Here is a 27,500-nt window from a genome sequence, read left to right as displayed (position 1 = left end):
GGTTGTAGACAGGGGTTGTTTGAGCTCCTGTTGCTTTTGTATCATCTGGAACCAGTCTGCCCATTATCCCCTGACCTCTGACATCAACAAGGCATGTCCCCCCCATACAGCTCAGTCGTTGTGTCCTTGGCCAAGACATTTCACCTGCTTTGCCTGCTGATGGTGGTTAGAGGGCCCAGTGGAGCCAATTGTATGGCAGCCTCACTTCTGTCAGTCTGCCAGAGGGGAGCTGTAGCTACAATGTAGCCTACCACTGTCAGTGTGTGAAAGTGTGTGTGAATGGGTGTGTAAAATTCTTTGGGGTTTCTGGGCACCTAATAAAGCACCATACAAGTGCGGGCCATTTACCACGGTAGGAGTTTCTGAAATACTCAGACCTGTAGCAGTCTGGTACCAACAAGCCGTCATGCTAGCAGAGGTGCTATTAGTATTAGAAAGTTATTGAACATGTGTACTTAATAAAGCGGCCGGAGAAGGTACTTTGTGCGTACTGGACTGAAGGGGGTATACTGTAGTGTGTACTGGACCATCAGAACACATCAAACTGTTGTTATCTTTGTGTCACTGTCCTGTTTGTTTCTTCCTGTTAAGGATAATCTGAGGATGAAGTTCAGTACTCTAAAAGTCTCACACTTCTCAGCATTTCTTTAGACTTTCATCCTAAGGAGCAAAAAGTCGCAGTTCTTTAGGATTTCAACATCAGCTCCTCTTGCAATAATTCCCATTCCAGCCTGTCAATAGTGATTTCCCAAAGGTGAATAACGTGTACCCATTGGTAGCTGAAGCCTGCTGACTCTCAGAATGAAGCAGGGCACACATAAAGGCAAATTTAGCATATTTACCTATATAAATCATATATCTGACAGGTTAGCTGTATAATGTCTGTGGCAGACCATTCACATCCCACTCACCGCTTCTTTCCTTTGGAAGGAAATACAAAGCTCCTCTTGCCAGAAAAAGCAGTCAGTCAGTCAGTCATTTTCTACCGCTTATTCCATAGTGGGTCGCGGGGAAGCTGGTGCCTATCTCCAGCAGTCTATGGGTGAGAGGCAGGGTACACCCTGGACAGGTCGCCAGTCCATCGCAGGGCAACACACAAACAACCAAGCACACATTTATACACCTAAGGGCAATTTAGAGTTACCAATTAACCTAACAGGCATGTCTTTAGACTGTGGGAGGAAGCCAGAGTAACCGGTGGGAACCCACGCATGCACAGGGAGAACATGCAAACTCCATGCAGAAAGACCCCAGGCTGGGAATTGAACCCAGGACCTTCTTGCTGCAAGGCAACAATGCTATCAACTGCGCCACCGTGCAGCCCCCAGAAAAAGCAATTTTCAAAAAATTGTTTATCTGCAATAACGCTTCTCAACAAGCCATCATAGTCCCCTAACCTTTAAATGACTCTTCAGCTATTCGTTGTATGAATAGTTCTCATTGAATTCTAATGGTAATTTATGCTTTAAGTGTATGAAGCCGTGACCAAGGAGAATTTATGTCACTTTTGCGACAGACTACAAAGTCCATATGTCTGTCTTTGACCTGATGCAGAACCCATGAGATGCTTCTGCTCCTTTTATTTAACCCAGCTACTGCAGGTCTCTTTGAGAATCATTTTGTTGAAGGAAAAAGTCAATGTTAAGTCTGTTAAAACTGTGTTGCTGAGCTTTTATCTGCAGGATCAACAGAACAGAAATGGAAAATGAGTATTTTTCAAAAGATAAATGGAAATCATGGTTTTCATAAGGTGCTCCTAGTGGAACCAACGCTGGTTCATAGTTTGATTTCAGGAGCTTTTTACTGTACTAAAAGTTTGATCAAAAGGATTTCAGTAAAGTCTGGTTCTTTGGATGGAAAGTATTCTAACACACTATTTGGTCATTGTTTTCTGTCCTGAGTCTTCGTGCTTAGAGAACGTCCCAACTTATTGTGTTCATCATGCTATGGAATGTGAAACAAGCTCCTGTGATGAAAACCAAAAGGGACACCTGCATATCCTCCATGTGCAAAGCGATGTGATGGGCCGATAAAACTCCATTTGTGTGTTATGCTCCATCTCAGAGTGGAAGTGGAGTTGATCTGTGTTCTGTAAACAAACTAAACAAGGTTTATCTGGTTTTCTGAAACATCTGTGCAGTGTTGCAGCGAAGCACAGTGACGGGAACCCATTTATAAACGTCTGAAGCAGCTCCGTCTCTCACGGTCAGCTGAGGCAGAGGGATCCTGATGCTCTGATCTTAATGTTCCTGACAGCTGTTATTTCTGAGGTAAGAAACTTGTGACTCTGCAGTTCAGCCGGTCAGGAGTCACACAGACATTCCACTCACACACAGGGTTCCTTTCACTGTAATGAGCTCTGACATAAAGTATTTCTGCTGTGGGAATGTGCCGAACTGCCTGATGAACCAGTATTGTCCCGGTCATGTGGCTCCCTGTAATTGTTCCCTGTTTTCAGATGGCTGTGGGTGGTAATTTCCCTGCCCCAGGACACAAAGCTCTTTTATAACAGCTAATGTGGTGCATCCTGAAGCAGGTTCAGCTCAGTTCATGTGACAAAGCATCTTCCGATTTACAGAAAATCAGAAGAATACCTATTGTAAATATGAAAGAACACTGTTTCCAGAGACCCGCACCTCATGCAGCACTGCTGTTCTTCTTTCATTATTAACACATGGAAAAGGTTCTGTCTCTGCTGATGCCCTGAGGTCACCTGTTTATGCTGATATCACAACATCTTCAGGATCTCTCTTCTCCAAAAAACAACCTTCATGTTAACAGCTTGGAAGAACCTGTGAGTGTTTAGGCACCTGTAAGAACTGGAGTCGCTGGAGGAAGTCATTGACAAAGCTTCCTAGTGGTTTCAGGCTGGGGTATGACTTCTTCATCCACATGCCGGGGATACGACCCTTCAAGATGCTGCTGACGACTTCCTCCAGCTCTGCTGACATCACCACCAGACCCTGCATGAGGACACAGAGATATATGAGGATACAGTTCTGCTGAGGAGTTCCTATTCACTCATCATCGACAGGAACTTTTAATGAATTTGGCGAAATTCATTAAAAGTGAAAAATGAAATCAGTGAATGATTTATTTGTACTGTTCTATTTTCCAGGGCAGAATGATGATTATATTAAAAACAATAATTGAGGACACGTTTAAATTTATGCATCTCTACTTATATTGGGTTTGTTGTCCATGAGGAGGTTGCAACCCAGGAACCACCAAGGCTCAAGCCTACCATGAACAGGAGACTGTTCTAACATTAGTCAGCATCCACACTCACAACTGTTTAACAGCATCATGGACTGAGAAGATGCTGACCAAGAAAGAGGCTCCTGCTTTGAAATCCACACTTTCAAGCTAGACTAAAATCTCCAGCCTTCCAAAAGGACAAGCTACATGTTTTCTGGGATAAAGTTTGTTGGTCAGATGAGACAAAGATCGGGCCGTCTGGTCACAATATCGAGAAGAATGTTTGTAGTCAAAGTTAGGCTTTTAATCCAAAAGAACACTGCACCATCTGTTAACCATGGTAGTGGCAGCATCATCCTGTGGGGCTGCATTGCATGAAGTGCAAAGAAAAATGAAGAATGAGGACTGCCTTCACATTCTTCAACTTCACCTCAAATCAACAGCTGTTATCAGTGGTGGACAACTCCATCCCTCAGGACCCGGTGTCCTGCATGCTTTAGATGTTTGTCTGGTCCAACACACCAGAATCAGAATCTTGCAGAACCTGATGATATGTTAAGGAGGTAATTAAGGTATTTCATTGAAGATTTGAGATTCTTTATTGTCATTATGTCACCATAATGACATTTAGCTGAGACCTGGCAGTTTCACCTGTGTTGGAGAGGAAGACATCTAAGACATGCAGAACAATGATTAAAATAATTCAGTTGGTCAACCCTGTCAGAGATCAGTGGTGGGTCCAGAATCAAAAGTGGGTCACTGGCCCGTTTTAGTGAGTTGTGGACAAACAAATGCCAAGAAAGGAATTAGTTGTATCTTGTATGTAAACACTGCTTGCAGTAGGTGGAGATAATGCCATGTAATGCAAGTTGACACCCATCACTTCACATGCAAAGTTTGTGTCAAACTACAGATATTATGTGTCATATTATTAATCTGAGAACAAAATAGATGAAGACACATCCACACAGACATGATCATGTTGCCAAGCAACAAAGAGTGAGCTGCTATCATGAGACCGTTGGCTGAAATTCACCGAGTTTAGGACTCTCTTGGTTCTGGTGCTGAACTGTGAGGAGCAGAAATCTTTGTCTTGTAAGAGGCTTTCAGTTCTAGTTCAGCTGAGGATAAAACACAGAAACAGGCAGAACATTGAGCTCGTCCTAAAGGTTCCAGTGTCTAATATACCTCCAGACCTTAAGGCTCTCATCAGGAGTAAAACAGGCTCAGTTCTTCCATTCATTTCTGCAGATAAGGTTTATGATGTAAGTGGTAAGCCAAAAGCTGAACTTAATGCTGCTAAAGTTTTTCAAAGCTCAATATTTTTCAGCATTTAGCTACTGATTGATTATCAAAAGAAAACTTGAACTTGAATTCTTAGAAATTGCACTTTTTATTTATTAATTTTTTCATCTTTTGAATAAAAACTTCTACTGAAGAAAGATTTCTTTCTAAGGTGGACTGTTGGTTACATTTTCAATGAGGGGATTTTTTCAGCTAAAGCTCACAATTTTATGTTTTTAATTTAAAGCATTCTGCATAAAAGCTGCAACAGAATCTGTCAGAAATGTTGTTACCGATCACTCAGATTTTGTTTATATCAGCCTTATGAGTAATGCTTTAATAATTTGCTGAACTTAAAAAACTGACAGGATTATTTCCTTGACTTTGGTCGGATACTAGCATTAAGGTTCTGGAAATGTCTTTCCTTAACCTTTGACCTCAGTCCTGTTGGAAATTTATGGACCATGATTAAAAGCTGGCCCTGTTTACCTGAACCTCTAACAATTCTGGCATGAAGAGTGATTAAATATCAGCCAGAACGATGCCAGACATTTCTTAATGATTGATGCGCAACTTGCTATTAGACATATAACCAAATTATAATATAATATAATATTTTGACCCTGTTGCAAAAGAGAAAATCCACATTCATTCATTGCATTCATATGTTGTAGAAAAATGCCAAATGAATACAACATTCATGATTATAACTGTGATGCACCTCTGACCAGAACTGTTCACTGTTAATGTTAATATTCACCAAAACATTAATAAGAAGATTAATGAAAATGTTTCATCAGTCAAATCTGAGAGAAGATGAAGCTGGTCTTCATCAGTGACAGACTGCTGGGAGTGATTTTTCACTTCCTGACTTTGACTCTAATGGATGCCTGTTGAGGATTGTGTTCATCAGCAGAGAGGAAACATGGCTTGCTAAATACAATGAAGAAGCTTTTCATATATAAGCGTTGTGTAATTAACAAGGTAGACATTTTGATGAACACCATGATGACATTCTGCTGGCTCTTTAATAACATAACTCTCACATATCAACTGGTATTTAATGCATCATCTGTTGTGGAAGCCTGAAATCTTTATTTCGTACATTTTGAGACATTTTGATTGTCAGAAAGAAAGCAAATAAAAGGCCTTATTAAGATGATGGATCACATTCAATTAGTTAATATATGTGAGCAGCTGTCAGTTCTTAGTGACCTTTGAACAATATGCTTATTATAATCAAAGATGCTGAAATATTCACACAAAATGAATGATGCAATCCAACCACAATCAGCACATAATAACCCGACGTGACAAACAAGCAAACCTGATGAGGATTTTTCACCTTTCATTCCCAACAGGACAGATGTTGCTTATTATCGGCAGAGAGATGACTGTGGTGAGCAGAAGGCTGGCGGTGCTTTCTGTTTATTAAGCAATAATCAGCTTTTTTATAATAGTCTGATTTCTTTGTAGGGTCGGCCATTTTTATACAGAGGCAGAAAACTATAAACTGAAAACAATATCATCATTTTCACATTTATGATGAGGTCATTCCTTTCACAGTCCACCAAAAATCTATCCATAACTTTCCTTCACTCAGCATTCGATCCATCATGGATCTATTGGATCATCGGAATATTTCTGCAATAATGTCTGTAACTTTTTGTTATAATGTCTGGATCTATCAATCTGATCCATGCATGTAAGAAGTGAGTTCTCTCAGGAGAAAAGTGGGGGGGTTACTCACCTCACCTGTCAGTAATCCTGATGGTATGTATGATCAGTGTGTAAAAAGTAAAAGATTATAACCTTCCTACAGCTCTCCTTTCTCTGTATGTTCCATCACTGTGTATGAAAATCATTTCTGTACCAAAATATTTTTGGTTTTGGAAAATTTTAGAAACCTGCTCTGGCCTGAAATCCCAGCTTTAGCTTTCCAGGAGCTTTCTTTTCTCATGCTGTTCTCCTGCTTGTTCTGCATTAGTGACCAGACAGAGGGTAAATACCCAGCTATATAAACCACTGTGCTTTGAAGAACCACAGACTGAGGAAAAAAGGGAAGAGAGGGAATATATTACTGTTCTATTTGCATTTTATTTGCTACAGCTGCTGTTGATTTAAACTGCTACATAATTACAGTTTTGTCATTGTTTTGGTATGGTTTAAGCCATGTACAAATGTAAGAGATTTTATCCTCCAGACCAGAGTAGGACCTTTCTATGATCTCCAGGACCTCTGAGACCGACTGATTGTTAGATCATAGAAAATCTGGAAAACCTAATTTCACTGCACTTTAAGGACTTGGCACGTTGGTTCTTCCTGCTGCTGTCCCTGCCGTCCTACAGAGGCTCTCTCTCTCGAGTGCACATCTCTGTTAAATTAAAAGGTTTGTTTTTTTATCACTGTTTCACTTTGTAGTAAAATATACTGCCTGGCCAAAAAAAGAAAAATCGCCACCAAAATAAAAAAAGGTCACACGTCTAATATTTCGTTGAACCACCTTTAGCTTTGATTACGGCACGCATTCGCTGTGTCATTGTTTCGGTAAGCTTCTGCAATGTCACAGGATTTATTTCCACCCAGTGTTGCATTCATTTTTCACCAAGATCTTGTATCGATGATGGTAAAGTCAAATCCTTCTCCAGCATATCCCAAAGATTCTCAATGAGGTTAAGGCCTGGACTCTGGGGCGGCCTATCCATGTGTGAGAATGATGTCTCATGCTCCCTGAACCACTCTTTACCAATTGGAGCCCGATGAATCCTGGCATTGTCATCTTGGAATATGCCCGTGCCATCAGGAAAGACAAAAAGTCCATTGATGGAATAACCTGGTCATTCAGTATATTCAGGTAGTCAGCTGACATCATTCTTTGAACACATACTGTTGTTGAACCCAGACCTGACCACCTGCAGCAACCCCAGATCATAGCACTGCCCCACAGGCTGGTACAGTAGACACCAGGCATGATGGGTCCATCACTCTGGAACAGGGTAAATCTGGACTTATCAGACCATATGACTTTCTTCCATTGCTCCAGAGTCCAATCTTTATGCTCCCTAGCAAACTGAAGCCTTTTTTTCCAGTTAGCCTCACTGATTAGTGGTTTTCTTTAGGCTTCACAACTGTTCAGTCCCAATCCCTTGAGTTCCCTTCGCATTGTGCGTATGGAAATGCTCTTACTTTCACTACTAAACAGCCTGGAGTTCTACTGTTGTTTGTCTTCGATTTGATTTCACCAAACGTTTAAGTGATCACTGATCACGATTTGTTTCCAGCCACATTTTTCCTTGAAGACGATGGGTCCCCACTATCCTTCCAGTTTTTAATAATGCGTTGGACAGTTCTTAAACCAATTTCGGTAGTTTCTGCAATATCCTTGTTTTCTCTGATTGATGCATGCCAATGATTTGACCCTTCTGAAACAGACTGACATCATTTCCACGACCGCGGGATGTGGAAACATAATCGCAGTAATTATCCAGTGGGAGGCTGGTACCTATCTGCTTAGTTAAATCTAGGTGGTGATGTTTTTTTGGCCAGGCAGTGCATTAGACCATGATAATTCATTTCTAAATGTTTCTACCTTATATGTAGAATTTCTAATGGGAAAACAAGCAAATCTGTTTAAAGGAAAAATATTCAAATTTAAGAAGCCACAATAACCCAGCTCCATGCAGAGTGGGAAACAGTATTTGCCCCTTATTGCTTATTCTACATTTTGTCACAAATGTTTTAGATCATTAAACTAAATTAAATATTAGGCAAATACGCTAAATAAATAGAAAAAGCAGTTTTCAAATGATGATTCCATTTATCAAGGGAAAAAAGCAATCCAAACTGACCTGGTCCTACATGGTTCTGTGTGAATACTTAGGGTCATCTTCCCTACGTTTCCAAATCTGCAGCCCTATGCACCATCTGGAGGTGTTGTGGCTTCTCAGCTAGGAGCCCTATTCCACAAGTGTGGAAAACATGTTCTGGATAAGTTGCCACCATCATGATGAATCACCTCAACCTTACAACAAAGGTTTTGTGCAAGACGCTGCAGAGACCGTCCACATTCAGTCTGATTATTAATGTCGTGGTGTGGTCTTCGTCCAATGTGAAGGACATCAAGCTAGAAGGTCCTTTACCAACATTGTCCATCTGCACTTCTTCACTGACTCCTGAATAGCTTGTTAGACATCAAAACATGATTTATGATAACTCAAACTGCAGCAAAGATTTTGTTTTTTAAACTTAGTATGTTCTAGGAACCTAAAAGTGTGGGTGAACTTCCTGCTGACAAAATGATTGAACTAGCTTTCAGGAGGAAACACATTTAATTCACATTTTTCATTGAATGTTTCATCTGAGTTCATTTTTTTACTAGGTTAAAAACTTAGTTTTCTCATAAGTTCATGTCCACAGATCATCTCCCAGCAGCAGGCCCTGTAAAATCCCAGGAAGATTTGACCTAAATAATGCTTTCTCCTTCTCTAACCTTTACTGCTGTCTTTGTTTAACTGACAGGAAATTGATTGTAGATGAGTGAATGTGTTTACAGTATCTGATTTTTGAGGCTGTTCCCAGTATTTAGTCTGTAGCCAGTCAGCAGAAGTGGGGAAATAATGAGAAAACATTGATTTTGAGGTTCACAAATGTAAAATCAATAAGATTAAATGATTCGGACCCACTGTTTATATAAAGCGCCTTTAATGGAATTAAGAAATATTTGGTCTTATATGGTGTTGTAAATTTCTAAGCGATAAAGAATACAGTTGACTGCAGCAGCACCAAGTTTAACAACCTGAAACCAAGCCCTGACTGAAAAGATGAAGCATTACAGATGTCTCCGCTGCAGAGAACATCAAACATCACAGGTTCATCTTACTTTGTAGGAGTCCCTGTGTGCATCTACCTTTAGGGCCTTCTGAATGTTGATGCAGGATTCCCGGATGGTGCAGAGCAGGTTGTTGAAACGGCCCATCTCCTGCACCAGCACCGTGTTCATGCTCTGGTTGTAGTTGGTAGGAAAGCGCCTCAGCGCGGCCTCCAAGTCAAAGTCTGCAGGCAGCTTGCTCAGGATATCAGCTGCCACTTCAAACACCATGTCATCAGAGGATTTGGCGTCTCCGCCTGCAGAGCGGGACTGATCAGACACACAGAGCGGCAATCAGAAGATGGAGGCTTCTCATTAAAATGACAGCTCATCGTTTTTTGGGAAAATGATCATTTGCAGCCTCTCGTGTGTCATATCATGCATTTCTTTTCAGAGGCTCTTCTGCATTGATGTTACGAAGGTCTAACTCTTATTTCATCATGTTGATGATGACTGATTTAAAATTAGACATCTCAAAATAAACAGAGTGACAGTAGATATGTTATCAGCTCCTCTTTAATTCTAACTTTATCTTCTTTATTTGCAGACTGCAGCTGGAGCTGCAGCTCCAGCAGAAATATAATGTTAGGATCTAATCATACAGCAGGAGCTGAAAGGCTTCACATTTTCTGTCCAATTTCTCCCACACCCCAATTTGACACACTCTCATCAACGACTCTGAAGCTCATTCATGCCGATAATTATTCACTCTAATCTGTGATTCTTCCGCTTTCCTCTCACTCCAACTTGCACCATTCACCTACATGATGTTCAGCCAGTAGTAATGGATAATCTTTGGCTAATGGTGCTGGGTTTACAGTAGGAGAATGATAAATAGCTGCCTCATCCAGTTTAAGTGTGTCCCTGTTTATCGATCATTGAGACTGATGAGAGCATATTAGATGCTAATGAAGTCCACACATGACTGATGCCAATATTAATCTTGTTGATTGGAATTAAAATGAATAAATTCCAGACTCTGTGGAGCTCTAAATTTAACTTTAAATGTAGGAGTCATGATGCGTGTCGAGATAATTGTCTATTTATCTGTCGCCCGCAAAGTTTGAAGCTTTGGAAATAAACTGCTACTGTATGTACAGAGCTGAGAAACACACACACACACACAGCTCTGTGTCTGAAAATACACGAATGCAGAAATAAATCGGTTTGAACTGTGCAGAAGGAGCAGCACCTCTTACATCTTCAAGTAGGTGTTGATGTAAAATCCTTTACGTTGGATTTGCAGCAGCACTGGAAGGTGTGATCCCCAACAACCTAACCCAGAGTAAATGTTGAACTGAGCTATGTAGTAACTGAGCTGTGATATCATGATGCAGGATCACACGGATCCAACCAGTCACTGGGAGTCGGATCATCTGTTCACTCTCAAAAAATAGCTGCATAACAAGGATGGAAATATTTTTAGCTCTTGAAAAGGTCTCTGTATGTACCGCTGAAATACAGGTCCTTCTCAAAATATTAGCATATTGTGATAAAGTTCATTATTTTCCATAATGTAATGATGAAAATTTAAAATTCATATATTTTAGATTCATTGCACACTAACTGAAATATTTTAGGTCTTTTATTGTCTTAATATGGATGATTTTGGCATACAGCTCATGAAAACCCAAAATCCCTATCTCACAAAATTAGCATATCATTAAAAGGGTCTCTAAACGAGCTATGAACCTAATCATCTGAATCAACGAGTTAACTCTAAACACCTGCAAAAGATTCCTGAGGCCTTTAAAACTCCCAGCCTGGTTCATCACTCAAAACCCCAATCATGGGTAAGACTGCCGACCTGACTGCTGTCCAGAAGGCCACTATTGACACCCTCAAGCAAGAGGGTAAGACACAGAAAGAAATTTCTGAACGAATAGGCTGTTCCCAGAGTGCTGTATCAAGGCACCTCAGTGGGAAGTCTGTGGGAAGGAAAAAGTGTGGCAGAAAACGCTGCACAACGAGAAGAGGTGACCGGACCCTGAGGAAGAATGTGGAGAAGGGACGATTCCAGACCTTGGGGGACCTGCGGAAGCAGTGGACTGAGTCTGGAGTAGAAACATCCAGAGCCACCGTACACAGGCGTGTGCAGGAAATGGGCTACAGGTGCCGCATTCCCCAGGTCAAGCCACTTTTGAACCAGAAACAGCGGCAGAAGCACCTGACCTGGGCTACAGAGAAGCAGCACTGGACTGTTGCTCAGTGGTCCAAAGTACTTTTTTCGGATGAAAGCAAATTCTGCATGTCATTCGGAAATCAAGGTGCCAGAGTCTGGAGGAAGACTGGGGAGAAGGAAATGCCAAAATGCCAGAAGTCCAGTGTCAAGTATCCACAGTCAGTGATGGTCTGGGGTGCCGTGTCAGCTGCTGGTGTTGGTCCACTGTGTTTTATCAAGGGCAGGGTCAATGCAGCTAGCTATCAGGAGATTTTGGAGCACCTCATGCTTCCATCTGCTGAAAAGCTTTATGGAGATGAAGATTTCATTTTTCAGCACGACCTGGCACCTGCTCACAGTGCCACAACCACTGGTAAATGGTTTACTGACCATGGTATCACTGTGTTCAATTGGCCTGCCAACTCTCCTGACCTGAACCCCATAGAGAATCTGTGGGATATTGTGAAGAGAACGTTGAGAGACTCAAGACCCAACACTCTGGATGAGCTAAAGGCCGCTATCGAAGCATCCTGGGCCTCCATAAGACCTCAGCAGTGCCACAGGCTGATTGCCTCCATGCCACGCCGCATTGAAGCAGTCATTTCTGCCAAAGGATTCCCGACCAAGTATTGAGTGCATAACTGTACATGATTATTTGAAGGTTGACGTTTTTTGTATTAAAAACACTTTTCTTTTATTGGTCGGATGAAATATGCTAATTTTGTGAGATAGGAATTTTGGGTTTTCATGAGCTGTATGCCACAATCATCCGTATTAAGACAAAAAAGACCTGAAATATTTCAGTTAGTGTGCAATGAATCTAAAATATATGAATGTTACATTTTCATCATTACATTATGGAAAATAATGAACTTTATCACAATATGCTAATATTTTGAGAAGGACCTGTATTTAGGTTTAATCCGTGGTGTGTGGTATATTTTAATATAATGTAATTCAGTTCCAGTCAGAAGTTTCCATCCACTTATGATTCATCTGATGAGTAAAATGATTATTTTAACTGAAGCTTTTGGCACATTTCTGCATGGATATTTGACCACTGTTCTTGACTGAATTGGCAAAGCTCATTTAAACTGACTGTTTTTTTGCGGCACTCACACTACTTTAAGAATATATATGGCTGCATGATATCAGGAAAACATTACTGAGATATTATGGCTGAATATTGAGATAACAATGATGATGGTATATGGACTCATTTCTGTCTTTTCCTTCATCACATTGTAACCACCATTTAGGAGCGTTAGCATCTGAGTCACTAAAGGTATACATCAAGAGTTGGAAGTGAAGATCTAGCTAACAGGCCAAGTATATTATGGACAATAATGACAACTGTAATTTAATAAACTAAGCAGCTCCAATCAAATTATAATAAATTTATAATGAGGTTGACGCCAGAGTTTGGGATGGCCATTCCAGAAGCCTAATGATAGTGTGCTCTAACCACTCCAAAACCAGTCTGAACATGTTTTTGGAAATATTAATATATTGTCTATAAGAAGACAAGAGAAGAGCAGAGAAAACTGCTCACCTCTTTGGCATCCTGGCTGACATCCTGTCTCTGACACCATCAACAGAAGAGGAATTTGTTTTGGATTCTCCATCTGTAAATCTGTCCTTTTTGCTATGCTTCCAAAAATACTATCATATCGGTCACTGAAAGGGAGGGAATCTTTTTAGGTCCCACTATCTGACCCAAACGGTCCCTCTCAGATGAAAGGAGATTTTTTTTGATGTTGAGAAACAACCCCAGGAACCAGCAAGGATCGAGACTGTCATGAAATGGAAACTGATGGAACAAGTATCAATGTCCATCACCATGAAATGAGAGAGTGAAGACCAAGAAAGAAGCCCTTGCTCCAACATCAACACATTGAAATTGACCAAAATGACAAGAAAAAATCAAGTTGAGGCTTTTAATCCTACGAACACTTTACCAACTGTCAAGCATGGCGGTGATAGCATAGTGCTGTGGGTCTGTTTCCCTGCTAGAAGTACTGCTGCATTGCTTTAAGGTGGATGGAAAAATGAAGAAGGAGGACTAACCTCCAAATTCTTCCCACTTTTTTGAAGTAGATGATTGAAACAGTTTGGAGTTCCAACAGAACAATGATTCACACAATAAAACTAGTTTTGGAAAGATTCAAGCCGGTTAGTATTAAGCTTCTGGAATCGCTTTCCAAAAGCTTTAACCTCAACCATATTAAAATGTATGAACTATGATTAAATCTAAACTGGCTGTGTCCTGCACACAACTCCACCAATACTACCAAGAAGAATGGTCAGAAATCCAGCCAGAATGACGCCAGAAGCCTGTTTATTGCTACCAGAAGGATGTGGTCAAGGTGTAACTTCCAAAGAGACATTTGCCCAGATATTAGTGGGGATGTTTGAATATATTTGACTATGATAAGTGGATGGATGTCATTGTTTTCATTTAGAGTCTCTTTAAAAGTGGTAGCAAGCCAAGATGATGATCAGGAGGGAACACAAAGATTCAGATGAAGCAATTTTACAACAATAAACCTAAAAAAGAATAGAAGTAAAATCAAAGACGAACTATAGATTTACAGCTGAATAATATGATCACAAATTTAAATAAACTGCATGAGATTGCCTGCCTGTGCTCAGGTGTCAAACTCATTGGAGTAAACAATGCAGTGTGGTATCAAAGATGGATGTATTAGGTACAGTCAAAATTTAATTTAAACCCTGGAGGGCCCTGGTGGTTAACCTTTGGGTGTGGAGCTACCTGTGTGAGCAGGATGCTGTCAAACAGAAGCTGCGTTTCGGCCTGATCCTTGGTGATGTCCGCGTTCGCGTTCATGCCAAAAATCTCTGGCGACGGGTTGAGAGGAAGCGACTTTGTAAACTCTAAGTAGCTGTTGTACTGCAACATAGACGGGAGCAGAGAGGAGCGGAGCGGGGGTTAACTTTGAGAAGGCATTTTAACGTAACAGAAAACATCTGCAGTAATAACCCTCACTGAAAAACAACTGTGCTCCTAAGATTGCTGACATTTGTTTTAATGAATATGTAAATGTGACTTCATGAATAAAAGATGTGATTGGAGGGGGGTGAAGTACCGCTAAACAAAATGCCAAATAAAATGGTGCTCGCTGTAGACTGCGCTGTGTTAACAGATCCATCAGCCCTCAGTGACGGAGGCTGCCTGCTGTGCCTTATTACACACATTTTATCTGCTGATGACTTTTTAAAGGTAGCTCATCAACAGTTTGTGTGAACTCTGGGTCAGGAACTATGGCTGCTTGAAAAACTCCAGTTTTATTGAGCTTTTAAAGCTCTGACGCAGCCAGCAGCATTGTTTACCTGATGGTCATTAAATGATTTTCTAACATGTCTACGCTGTACTCTTACATCTACCAAAATGCTTAAACCTCAGCTCAGTCTTGAAACTAGAGTGGCTCTAAAGATTCTGCACGTCTGTTCAAATGCCAGGTTTTATTTTTGTAAAAAAAATGACATGTTGAGAAATGATCTAAAACTGTTTCCTATCTGTAATGTGTCATTTAACCTGTACCATTTAACAGAAAAAACAAGTAAATGTGTTAGGGGGAAGAACAAAACAAGATAAAAAGCTGCACCAACCTGGTTGCATAAATTTGCAGACCCTTCAACTAAAACATTGTTAAAGCAGCTTTTTCTACAAAACTGATTAATAAATGAGACTAAATCTTGACAGGGAGGGTGTGAAGAGGCCAACGGCAACACTGAAGGAGCTGCAGAAAAATCCACCAAGCCCTGGTTGAGTTCCACATGTGATAACAGTCTGTTGTTTTCTCTGTATGTCTGAAAGAACCCTGTTGAAGAACGTGTTATTTGCTGATGAAGCCAAACTTGAACTTTGGGCCGGTAGGTAACACCAAAACGGACACAAAAACAACGCTCAAACACTGAATCTAACCTAAAAGAACAACGCACCAACAGTGAAACACGGTGAAGGACGCATCATGTTCTGGGGTTACTATTCTTCAGATAGTCTGAGGTTTTTATAAAAGTGGATGGAAATATGAATACTTCCAAATACCTGTCAGTTTTAAACCAAAACCTTCAAGAGTCTGATAGGAAGCTTTTTCTTTTCAGCACCACTGGGAGATCAAGCAGTCATCTAGATCAGTAAAACAATGACTTCATCAGCAGAAAATGTTACTGTTGGGAGCCAGATCCAGAACTGAATTTGACAGAACTGAAACAGGGCTGTGGACAAGAAATGTCCTCAAAATACGATTGATTTAGAGAATGGTTGCCGGCAGAGCGGGCAATTGAATGAAAACGTGTTTATTTATGCAACTGGGTTGTTCTTATTTTTAGATTTTCCATGCATTTGTTTTTAGTTAAATTGTACAGAAATGTTAAAAATAGCTTTAAAATAATTTACCTTTGTCTCAACACAAAAACCTGCTGCTTTCCCAGGGCTGTGTGGATCTTTGGAGGCCACTGCATAAATGGTGATACTACATGAGGTCCACAGTTCCAGCTTTGTCAGCATGATTAGATCTGTAAAGGTTTCTCCAGGAGAAGCTCTGGGATCTTTTAATGACACTTTATTTATCACAGGTACCCGTACCCCATATACCCGAGTCAGTAATGGCTGTAAAGTCTGACTGTAACTTCTCTCTCATTTCAGCACCTCCTGTTTAAATTTCAGCTACAAACAATTTGTTGCAAAGCTATGCCTTTAACAGACATGGACCAGTTTGTCTGACCAGTTCAGCCCTGCAGGAGAGGGGAGTGGGTCATGCAGGGACCTATTCTGATCTCAGCTGATTTTTCTGACTTACATCGCCCTCAGGTGGTGCATAGTAAAGCCCGCTGGCATCAAACTTATAGTCAGGGTCCTCGATAATATGTGAAGTGTAGAAGACAGAGAGGATCGTGCGTAGGGTTCGTCTGTCCCAGTCATCAGTGACCCGTCCTCCGTAGTTACACTCCCCAGTCATATAGCGCAGGGCATCGAATGGGACTTCCTGCAGACACAGGACAGCAGCTACATTCAGTAAGTCCAACAGGGAAACAACAAGTATAGCAGACTTCAACACATGCAAACATTCAGTCTAGGTTTTAATCTCCCTCCTTTTGAGTCTGTTCTGAAGACCAATCAACCGACTGAATGTTTTGTTCAGACTGGTGTAAGATCCCAATGAAGGGTGAGGCTGTGACCAATGTGGCATTTCCTAGAGGAGGATTTCACTTACAGATTCACTGAGGAGCATTCACTTACAAGCTGAAAATGTCACCACCCACAAAAAAGAGCTCCTCAGCACTTCATGTCTGCTGCAGCAGAACCACGAGTGCTGGAGTGTTTGTGGAAAAATGTCAAGAGGGGCTTGAAAAATGGCTCATGAAATGGAATACTTGAGTGGAGCAGGACCCGCTTCTTTAGCTTTAACTAAGGGCTTATTTAATAAAATACCCCTCACATATCTCTAAGTGAAGATACCTGATACTGTTCCAGGAACATGTGCAGCTGCTGCACAGAGATCCGCAGGTCCGTCTCATTGAACTCATATGGGATGTTCCACCCTAATGGTCCAAACTTCCTTCTTTCCTGGGTCAGTGCGTGGAAGAAACACAAGCCATACAGCAGTTTCTTGAACACAGCCTGGAAGTTGAACAAACACAAACGTAAGGCCTCTTCTAAGAGAAATACCATACTGAGGGTGGAAGCAAACCTGCACACAAACGGACCGGCTTGTTGGAGCTGTTGAAGAACTCAGGGTCAGAGATAGGGTCCATCAAAAAAGAGCGGGCGATGTTGGAGCGGAGACCCTTTGGAGCTTCATTGGTCATCTTGACTCCATTTTGGAGCACCGTTACAGGAAACGTGGGCGAGGGGTAGCTGGTCAGCCACAGTCTGAAGTCTGGGTGGGTTGTATCTGGGCCCAGTGCCTGCTCAGAGTCACCAAACATGAATCAGCTCATGAATGCACAGAGGTTAGAGATGAGGGCATATTTGGTTGCCTTTACCTCACAAACTCTCTCCAGTGTTGACATCCAGGAAGTGGCTAAGTGGCAGTTCTGCAGAACCACCCATGTGCCCTCATTAATGCCTGTCTGAATCATTTTCATGGCTATAGGACCCTGTCCTTGGCCCAAAGACAGGGAGGTGAGCTTGTTACCAGAAAAGCCCTGTGAGATCAAACAATAACACATTTCATAGCTTTGGTGAACGGAAACAGGTCCATCCTTCAATACAAACAGTGTTTGTTGCTCATGTTGTTGTAGGCTCCAAAGCACCCAACCTTTCCATGTGTGTCCATACCTTTTCATCTCCGAATTTAAGCAGAGCTGCCATGGGGTCTGAGCCGGGGGACAGGACGAAGATGAGAGGAGCACAGCAGTTGCTGTCTGTGAAGGCTGTGCTCAGGTTGAAGGGTGGAGGTTCGATGAAGGGTTGGCCCAACCTGCTTGAAACAAACTCCTGCAGCATGGGGACGATCTGCGGGGAAACGTGGAGAACATCTTCAGTGTTCCTTAATGTGAACCATACAGTGTAAACTGTATGTTCACCAGAAAAACAGACCTTGTCAGGTCTGAGACAACGGATCACCATCATTTTCTGAAACTGGTTCAGCCTCTCCTGCCACGCGCCTGGGAAGGGAGTCTGATGGGGGTTCTGCAAAGATTCACAGCACAAAACACTCATCTCTGATATTTAGAGCATGCCTCTGAATATCACACATTTCACACCAAAAGGCTGCGGAGAATGTAACACAAATATCATTTACGCTGGTTGTCTCAACAGTTTCGGGTGTCACCAACATATGTTGTCTGTGACAGAAGTGACTGTTTTACACATTAAGATACATTTAAGTTTGTAGGAGAAGAGAGAACCAGTAAAAAGTGTAACATGTCTACATGTCAAATAGAAGACAGAAGAATCAGAGTATAACATGCAGAAAACTGAAAATATTGGGAGTGTACCATGGGATTAAGGGTACACGTGGTTTTATGGGGGGTTACTAGTCTTAAGATATGTTTGATGATATTGTGAAACAGCAAAGGAAGTGAGAAAAGACTCCATGTACCTGCAGGTCTGTGAAGAAGAACATACTTGTTTTTAATCTCATAGGATTTCTGTAAACAAATCTGTGTGTGTGTGTGTACTCGTTTATGTCACCTTTTTAGGGTCTTTTGTAGTATATTTTCTAACCTGAAGACCGATGGGGCTTATGGGGACCAAGGTCCGGCCCCGATGCAGTGGACCCTCATTTTTAGGGTTAGGGTGAGGCAAAAATGTTACAAAAATGAAGTCAACACAAAGTTCTAATATGGGTAGAAATAGAAACTCGTGTGGTTGTGTTCTAGTGTGTATGATAGGGTGTGTGCCCCTTGTGTGTGTGTGTGTTTGATTGAACAGCTGCTCTCACATCCAGATTGAATAAATGTGAATTTTACAACTGGAACAAACTAGAACTAATTAGACAGAAGTGTTGTGGCTGATTGTGTTGATTATACATCAAACTTGGTGTGTGTAAAGGGTGTGTGCATGCACATGTTAAGCAACAGAAAGATAACTTAGTGTGCACATGTTTGTCTGCACCACACATTGATTTACCAGCTGTTCCTCCATCTAAACTGCATAGATGTGACTGGCACAACCAAGCGGAGAACATTTAATGAGACAAAACTTCAATTTCAGCTTCTATGTAATTTAAAGACTTGTCTGTGAGCACCATGTCCTCTGAAACAGACATGTAGGTCATTCTCCTTCTACTGTTTTTCAACCATGTTTCATTTTTCTGACTGAACTCAGCCATTTAAAAAGAAACACGATGAAAAAACAACTTAGTAAAAAAATTAGTAATCAAACACAACGGATACAATTTGATTTAGTCATACACTAAAACAAACACTGTAAAAAATAAATATGGCTGAAACAGTGAAGCTGACACCCAGGAAGCAGGAGGCAGGTCACAGAATAACTGAAAGACAAACCAGGCAAAACACTCCAGAATAGGACGAGACAGCAAAGATGTGAGAAAACAGAAGATTTGACAGAAAGCGGCTGATAAATAGAAATTTAATACACAGAGGAGCTGAAGACTAATCAGAACAACTCTGATGAGATCAGGTGAAAGAAACAGGATGTGAAGCGTGGTCCCACAGGAAGCAAAGAACGCTGCAACACATGAGAAAGGAAGGCTAGAGATTGGACACTCGAAACCAGACAGTGGACAGTACAGATTGGACCCTAGAAACTGGAAAAGAACCTTTTAGTAAACAATGCTAATTTCCATTTTTCTTAGAGGTCTGCCGGTTGTTAGAAATCATTAGGAAAATGAAGCCATTACCAGATTATGCCATGTCTGCATCACAGCATCAGTCCCTAACCTTCATCTGACCTTTACTGAACTCAGAATAAAAATGTTGAGAGCACATGACTTCAAATGATGCATTTACATCCTGACAAAATGTGGGCTATTTCAGAACCAGTTTGATTTTATAACTAATCAAAGACAAACTGAATGATTTCCAGTAGGTTGGTGCATTGTTAGGTTCTACAGTGAAAAAGAAAAAGAACAAAAAGGGAAACGAGTCAGAACTAAAAATGAAGTAAAGACAAATTTAAAAGTAAACACATAAAATTATTATTATATAAAACAAAAATATTTAAAGTAACAAAGTAAATATCTGTGACTTTGTTTTAAATACATTTTAAATAAAGTATAAAAATAGGTACATTTATTAGAAATCTATTGATACAACTTAATTTCTGTTGATCTTTAGGAGGAGCATATGTAATTTTAAAGACTTGTTAGAAACACTATGGATTTATGTAATTATCTATCCATTAACCTATGATGTTTACATCCTGTTACTGGAATTTATTACATTTTTGATCTATTTTCAGGGTTACACTCCAGCTGCAGAGGACCACAAAGAAAGATGACCTCCTTCATTTTCTCTAGCAGAGCTAAATACATTTAAAAATATAAAAAAATCTGATATTCTATAATATTAGTTTGCTTGTGAAATGTTCTGTATATTTTTTCAACAATATTTCTGATATCAGATAGTACACCTAAAGTGTATTTGTATTTGTTTAAGTTAAACTTGGTGATGGAATAGGATCTTATATTTAGTTTACTAAAATAAAAGAATAATTACTGGAAAGGACAAACTCTGTACATATTCCACTGCACATTAACAACAGCCACATTATTCTGTAAGAGTTCAATGCCCGCACATTTAAGAGTTTATAAGGAACATAACTAATTATAAAATAAATATTTAATTATAACACAATTTAATAAATACATTTAAAATATAAGAAAATGTAACTTCATTTTCTACTCATAAAAAGTAAACAAATTTTATTTAGAAATGCTGTGCTTTATATAATTTTCTTAATAAACAAACCAGTGTTATGCTTTAGTCATTTCTTTTTTTTTCAGAAAATGAAAACATTGTATTTCTCAGGTCTAGAACAGCTATGATGGGCTGCTGATGGATTTGGATTGACTACATTTGTTGTTTTTTTATTAACAAGAATTAAAAAAAGTAAAATCTGCAGCTGGATAAGAGACATTGTACACTGTACTGTATTTAACTGTGCATGTAACCAATAAAATATATATTTTTTTGCTGTACGGCTGACTTCAACGTTTTCCTTTCATACACCTGAGATCATCACCACTGCATCTTGAATACTGACAAACTGCAACAAAACCCCAACTGAGATCAAGCGGTCGGCTCGCTGGAACTCACCGGGCTGTCGTAAACCTGTTTCCAGTCACTGAGGAGTTCCACCAAATCCTGACGGAAGTTTTTGAAACGTTCCATCTCATCCAGACGACAGATTTCATCCCAAGACTTCTTCGGAAGCCAGCTGCAGGGATTGACGTGAGGGTTGTCCAGGCCTACGCCGCCTGTAAGAAGGAAGCGCCACTCTGCCTCATCCATCTGAAACATTAACATCAAGGAAGTTTCAGCAGAACCAGAATAATCTGGGATTGAGGAATTTAAAGATTGAAAATGTTGGGGATCATGTTTTAATGCGAGCTTTAAATGAGATTATATCGTCCATAAAAGGACTGGTTACCTAATCACTAAGTGGAAAACATGATAGGAAAAGCCATCAGAGATGTTGTGCTCACAGACATATGCACACATGAACATGCACCCACCAGCTTGTTGTACATGAGCAGACTGACACTGAGGCAGAAGGAAAAAAGCAGCTTGTCCTTCTCAAACAGGGAGCGGCAAATGTTGACATACAGTGCGTAGGTAAAATGGTCTCTCAGGATCTCCAATCTGTGAAAGGAACATGTGTGGGAGTTTTAATCATCATGTTTGTTCTAGAAGAAACCAAACCAAGCAGAATTTATAAGACATCCTCCTGTATTACGAGCTTTTTTAACCAAAGCAGCGTTTGTATTTGAGAGACCGAAGTGATGTCACTGGCCCATCAGTTGGACCTGCTTACCTCTGCTCCAGGTCTTCGGTCTTCTCTGAGCTGTCGATGGAACTAATGAAGAGGTTAATAAACCAGGTCAGGGAGTACTGGTACATCGGCTCAATGTTTGCCAGGTCAGCAATAGAGAAGAACAGGATGGCAGAATGAACTGCAATGGGTTTGTAGCCCATGCGGGTCTTGTCAATCTTCTGCTCAGTCTGCTCAGCTATGGCCTGTTTTTCTGTGATTTCATTGGCTAACACCTTGGAGCAGGACAGGATCTTAATGGCTGTTTCATCCTCCAGAATGTTGCCCTTAGAGGATGAGAGTATCTCCAAGATTTTATCCTCTATCTCCTTCAGTTGCCTGACAAGAATCACAGTTTAATTTAGCTCTGGTGTTTTCAGGGAATCCTGTCATTGGACAGTTTAGCTGGTTGGACATGGACCATGCACCATGGAGGGAAACAGTACCTTTTGTTTTCTGCACCCTGGAGGATTAGGGCTTGCTTCTCTTCCTCCAGATCCGGCCTTTCCCGAGCCACCACAATCCCCAGCAGCTGATCCTGGATGCCCTCAGGGGTGATCATGAAGTTCAGCAGGGTCACCTACATCACAGGCAGGATATAAACCATTTCCCACAGTTCTTATAGGCCATAACAAGTAGGTTCTGATCTGACTGCAGTTTTATGTAGACTTTAAATAATATGTTCTTTCTCCTGGGCTGAGTAATTGTTTATCAGACAAACTTAATATAAGCAAAGTAATATGTCTAAGTTTAGGAACCAACACAGTGTAGAAATTAGACATGTGGGAGATTAAACATGCACTGACTGATGATAACCAGTTTTTCTGATTGTATTATTTTGGTTAAGGCCAAGCGATCCAACATTCCAGCTAGTATTTATGGTAGACTGCAGCTACACTGGTCAGCCCCTTTATTAGGTACTTCTGTTCAATTGCTTGTTAAAAAACAGCAAATCAGCCAATCACATGGCAACAACACAATGCATTCAGGAGTGTACTCAGACTGGTTTAAAATAATGAATGGGCAATAGTAGCTCAAATAACAAATGTTTACATGCAAGGTCTGCCATCTCTAAAGGCTCAACACATAGAACCTAAGCAGATGGGTTACAGAAGCAGAAGACAACACCAAGTGTCACTCCAATCAGCTAGTAACAGGAAAATGGGCCCACAACTCTAAAAGACTCAGCAAACTGATAATAAAAGACTGGAAAAATATTGCCTGGCCTGAGGGGTCTTGATTTCAGCAGCACAATTCAGATACTAAAGTCAGAATTTGGTCTCAATGACGTAAAAGCCTGGATTCATCTTGCCCTGTTTCAACAGTTCATACAGCTGGTGGTGTTATGGTGTCTGTGATATTTCCTTTGGCACTGTGTGGACCTTTATTACCAAAGGAGCGTCAATCAAAGAGTAGTTGCCTTTGTGCTCAACATAAACATTACATTGATTAAGATGCAAAACATGGTCAAAGTTTGTCAATCTAACTGTAAACAGCGTGGCGCTGGTGGGGTGTGGGGTTAAGCGTGCGACCCATGTAAGGAGGCCTCAGTCCTCGACGCAGGCTGTCGCTGGATTGAATACCCGTTGACGCTTTCTGCACTCCCTTACCCCACTCTTTCCACACCATTTCCTGTCTACTCACTGTCTAAAAATACTCTGGAAAAATAATAAAGGCCATTAGAGCTGAAAAAAAAAAAAAAAAAAAAAGCCCTAACTGTAAAATGGAAAAAGAAAGTAGATTAAAACGACAGTTCTTCTCCTAATGGGCCGTTTTCGGACCAACTGCATATTCAGAGAAAATATAGTTAGTCCCTAGAGGCAGGAAACTGGCCAAAGTGTGACTGAAAATGCAAACATGACTATATCTAGGAAGAAGATATTTGGAGTGATAATATAGAAGTGATAAACATGCCTTTGTGCATTGATTTAGTGTGTTCTATCCATGTTTTAGCGTGTATGCATTGTTGTATGTCTCTGTGTTGGACCAGTGAATGATTAGTTACCCGGAACCTAAACTGAGATATTCAGATGAATATACTTTGATCTAAACTAAAGGAATATTATATTTCAGATGTCATGTATCGTTTTCCTTCTACTTGAGCTGCACTTCTTTTCATTGGTTTATTACACAAAATCCCAGTCTTGTAACGTGATGAGATGTAAACAAGGTCAAGGGTTATTAATCTTTTTGTAAAGCATATCTTGACATGATTTTTTTATCTGTGATGAACAATGTTTGGTGTTTTACTTCAAGAAGTATTATGCATCCACTGTTTCGTGAAAAGTGTGGAAAGGTGTTGCAGCTCAAAGTGAAGCAGCGCTTCTTACCTGAAGGTTAAAAGCTTATATCTTCTCTCTAACCTAAATAAGTGCGCTTCTCTGGGGTTTAATTCCATTTCTATTGATGCAGTGAGAACCTCTCTGCTGGTGGTAACAACTTGGATCTAAGATAAATCTTTTCACACATGCATCCTCTTTCTTTACTTTCCTGCATCCCTGCTGCATCTGAGAAGATGTTTTTCCAGTGGCTCAGCTCTCATGTTTGGAACTATTGCATTTCAAAGAGTGTTTAATGGTGGTAATGGAAACCCGCAAACTATAAAATAATGTGGCCCAAAAAAAGATTTAGACAAAAATAGAAAAGAAAGGAATTGAGACAGTTGTGAAAAATGAGCTGAATCAATCTAATAGCTGGCCATAAAGAGGTGAGCTCTCACAAATAGATGCTTGAAATGTGATCTTCTGTGATGCTTTCCAACCTCCTCTTTCTCTGTAATGCAATTTTGTTTAATGCTCCTTTTCTTGGATTGCTTTTTTTAGATTATAGAGGGTGGGGAGCAATGATTCACTGTGCGATTGGGGTAGAAATGAGCTGTCTTTTAATTAGTGCAATCAAAAAACAGACACCCAACAAAGAGTAAAAAATAAATTTAAGCAACAACAGTTTGCTGTTAAATTTAACACTCAAACTGAATGTTCAGACAGAACAGATCAGTATTTTTGTCACCAAAACTACTTGTTAACATGAGGTTTATGATTTAATAATAAAATATTAAAACTGAATTTTTGTTTGCATAGTTGGTCACGTTAAAGATGAAAATGACATTTTAAATATAGATGAATACAATGGTCTGCATTGGAACCTTTCAGCATCTATTTTTCATTCCTCCCTCTGTGTCAGATAAAGGTTTTGTGGCGGAACATCCATCCAGGGTTCCTGCAGGACTAAAGCTGGAAGTCTGAGTGTCAAAGCGGAGGTTAGTGCAAGCATAAAGGGTTGCACAGGGCTCATTACTTCAGCATTCACACCTGCTGCAAACAGCACCCATGTGCGGCGGCCGTCAGGGAATGCTGCAGTGTGCTTTTATGGTTATGGCTCATATCTGTCTCACTGAGTATGTTTGGGTGGATGTGTTGCAGCAGAACTTTAAAGTCAAACCGAATGTCAGGTGTGTCTTATTTGTGTCAAAAAATAGAAAAGCAAATATTTTAAAATCAGGGAATCCTACCTTCACAGATGTCTCAGGTAGGAAGTGAGGGTTGCGTAGTTTTGTGGTGATATAGAAGCGGAAATCGGGAGCATATTCGATAGTTGTGTCTCCCAGCCGGATGCACAATGCCCCGCTCTGTTTGAAGGTCTGTTTGAGCAGAAGAGGCTCCAAGATGGGATCCAGCTCCTCACCAATGTTCTCCAGCAGCACTGAAAGACAACGATCCGATCATATTCTACCCAAACAGCCGCCTCATCTTCAAAAACAATTTTATCTGGGAGCTATCAGATTGTCAGCTCCTGACAGGGACTGCAACCCCAACAACAACTGTGCCACTGCACAATTTAAAATTGTTCCAGTCTGTGCAGCCAGACAGCAAGTTGAAGCAAATTGTTTTCCTGCAACATCTCAGCATTATCATTGCGCTGGTTTCCAAAAATGATTTACAGACAGTATGAGTCCAGCATTCCTGTCTCTGCCACAGCCTTTCAGATGCTGTTAGGTCTACAGGTACATCTAAAAACGTTAGAATATCGTTAAAAAGTTCAATATTTTATGTCACTCATTACAAAAGGTGAACTCATGTTAGTTAGTCTTTTGATGGTATTAGTTGTACTGAATATCAGAGCCCTAACAGGGTAAGAAATACCTAGATTCTAACATGGTTCAACTTAAGCATCAAACATAAAGTCCTTCTGTTGACGTCTTAGATCCAGTGATGGAATAAATGTGATTATTGTTTTTTTGCATTGCTATCAGAAATAAATGTTATTTGGACCTAAAATATGTTTCAGGCATTCAAGAGTGTATTTGCAATATGACCTGTCATACAAATATACAATGAAATGTATCCTGAATCACTCCTCACTGCGCTTCTATAAAAATAACCAGGATAAAAAAAAATTTTTAACTAAACATTCAACTGGAAATATGTCAGGCAATCTATAACTAGATAATGCAAAAATAAATCTATAAATATTCTGGAAATATTTCTAAAAACAAACTAAAGAAGCAATCAAATAATATTACGATCCTTGGGTGTTTGGGTTTTGGTTTTCATTTCTGTTTGTGTTTTGGTCATTTCCTTGAGGTTTATTTATGTTCAGTAGATCTTGTCATTTTTAGTTAATTCCTCTGTTTTCATTATTGTTATCATGTTTTCATATTAGTTCATTCCTTTGTGTTTAGTTTCTTTCTTCATTCTTGGGTTTTAATCTTTGTACATTTGGATTTATTTGTCATAGATCAGTCTTAGTCTTGTTCCCTTAGTTAGTAGTTTCTTTGCGCCTTAGTTCAGCTCCCTTTGTGTTGATTAGTCTCTTTCCCTCAGCCTCCCTGCCTTCCTTCTGCCACAGCTGTTCCCTATTCCCTGATTAACTCATCTGCACGCGTCATTTTCCATGCTCCTGGTTTTTCATTGCTCATTGCTGGATTTTTCCGTTAGACTTTCTGTTATTCTGCCTGTGGTCCATGACCTGCTCTCCCTGCCATTGCCCCCAGTAGGTTCTCCATCGTTCATCAATAAAGAACTCTGTTTGCCACAGTCTGTTTCTGCACTAGGGTCCTTCTTTAACCCCAACAGGACAAATAAACAATGAGTCATAAAGCAGGAAATTAAAAAGTTAAAAGTAATGATCCACACTGTAACAGATTAAAATAACATTATGTAGATCTTTTAAAAACCTTTATATGACATCATCATAACAAAACTCCTGAACAACAGTTGTGGCTTTGGGTTTTCGTGTGCCTTATTCCCATTCCCACCCTTATTTAATCTGTTTGAAAACTTCTTGAAAGCACCCCAGTTTTCCTCTGGAACATCTGCTCGATAAATCCCTGAAGATTTTCCCAGAAGGATCAGCACCTTGGGTCTCCTTGTTGACACTGAGCTAAAAAAAACATCCAGCGGTGGGTTTTTAATATGATATACTGACAACAAAAACACTGCTGGGTGATGAAGTTTAGGATTTCACAAAACACAATGTTTGTAAGATGTGCACTGCAGACAAATTCAGCTTTTCTTGGGTTT

At 40.3% G+C, this 27,500-nt stretch overlaps 1 protein-coding gene across 2 annotated transcripts in view; it reads right to left on the bottom strand.

Annotated features, from left to right (window-relative positions):
* The window catches only part of dnah7 (dynein, axonemal, heavy chain 7), a 105,004-nt gene that overhangs the window by 7,132 nt on the left and 70,372 nt on the right, over positions 1–27,500 (bottom strand). For both annotated transcript variants that reach the window (XM_047370128.1, XM_047370129.1), the window contains exons 50-63: positions 25,490–25,680; positions 22,425–22,558; positions 21,982–22,317; positions 21,683–21,809; positions 21,264–21,458; positions 18,076–18,168; positions 17,815–17,991; positions 17,520–17,681; positions 17,241–17,441; positions 16,993–17,154; positions 16,334–16,519; positions 14,284–14,421; positions 9,389–9,619; positions 2,811–2,963 (exon numbers count right to left, since the gene is read on the bottom strand). In XM_047370128.1, coding sequence (XP_047226084.1) covers positions 2,811–2,963; positions 9,389–9,619; positions 14,284–14,421; positions 16,334–16,519; positions 16,993–17,154; positions 17,241–17,441; positions 17,520–17,681; positions 17,815–17,991; positions 18,076–18,168; positions 21,264–21,458; positions 21,683–21,809; positions 21,982–22,317; positions 22,425–22,558; positions 25,490–25,680 — 2,486 coding nt within the window. The remainder of the gene's footprint in view (positions 1–2,810; positions 2,964–9,388; positions 9,620–14,283; positions 14,422–16,333; positions 16,520–16,992; positions 17,155–17,240; positions 17,442–17,519; positions 17,682–17,814; positions 17,992–18,075; positions 18,169–21,263; positions 21,459–21,682; positions 21,810–21,981; positions 22,318–22,424; positions 22,559–25,489; positions 25,681–27,500) is intronic.

The sequence above is a fragment of the Girardinichthys multiradiatus genome, chromosome 7, assembly GCF_021462225.1.
Source record: "Girardinichthys multiradiatus isolate DD_20200921_A chromosome 7, DD_fGirMul_XY1, whole genome shotgun sequence".
Taxonomy (NCBI): domain Eukaryota; kingdom Metazoa; phylum Chordata; class Actinopteri; order Cyprinodontiformes; family Goodeidae; genus Girardinichthys; species Girardinichthys multiradiatus.
Note: the sequence above shows the minus strand (reverse complement) of the source record. Positions and strands in the feature narration are given on the sequence as shown.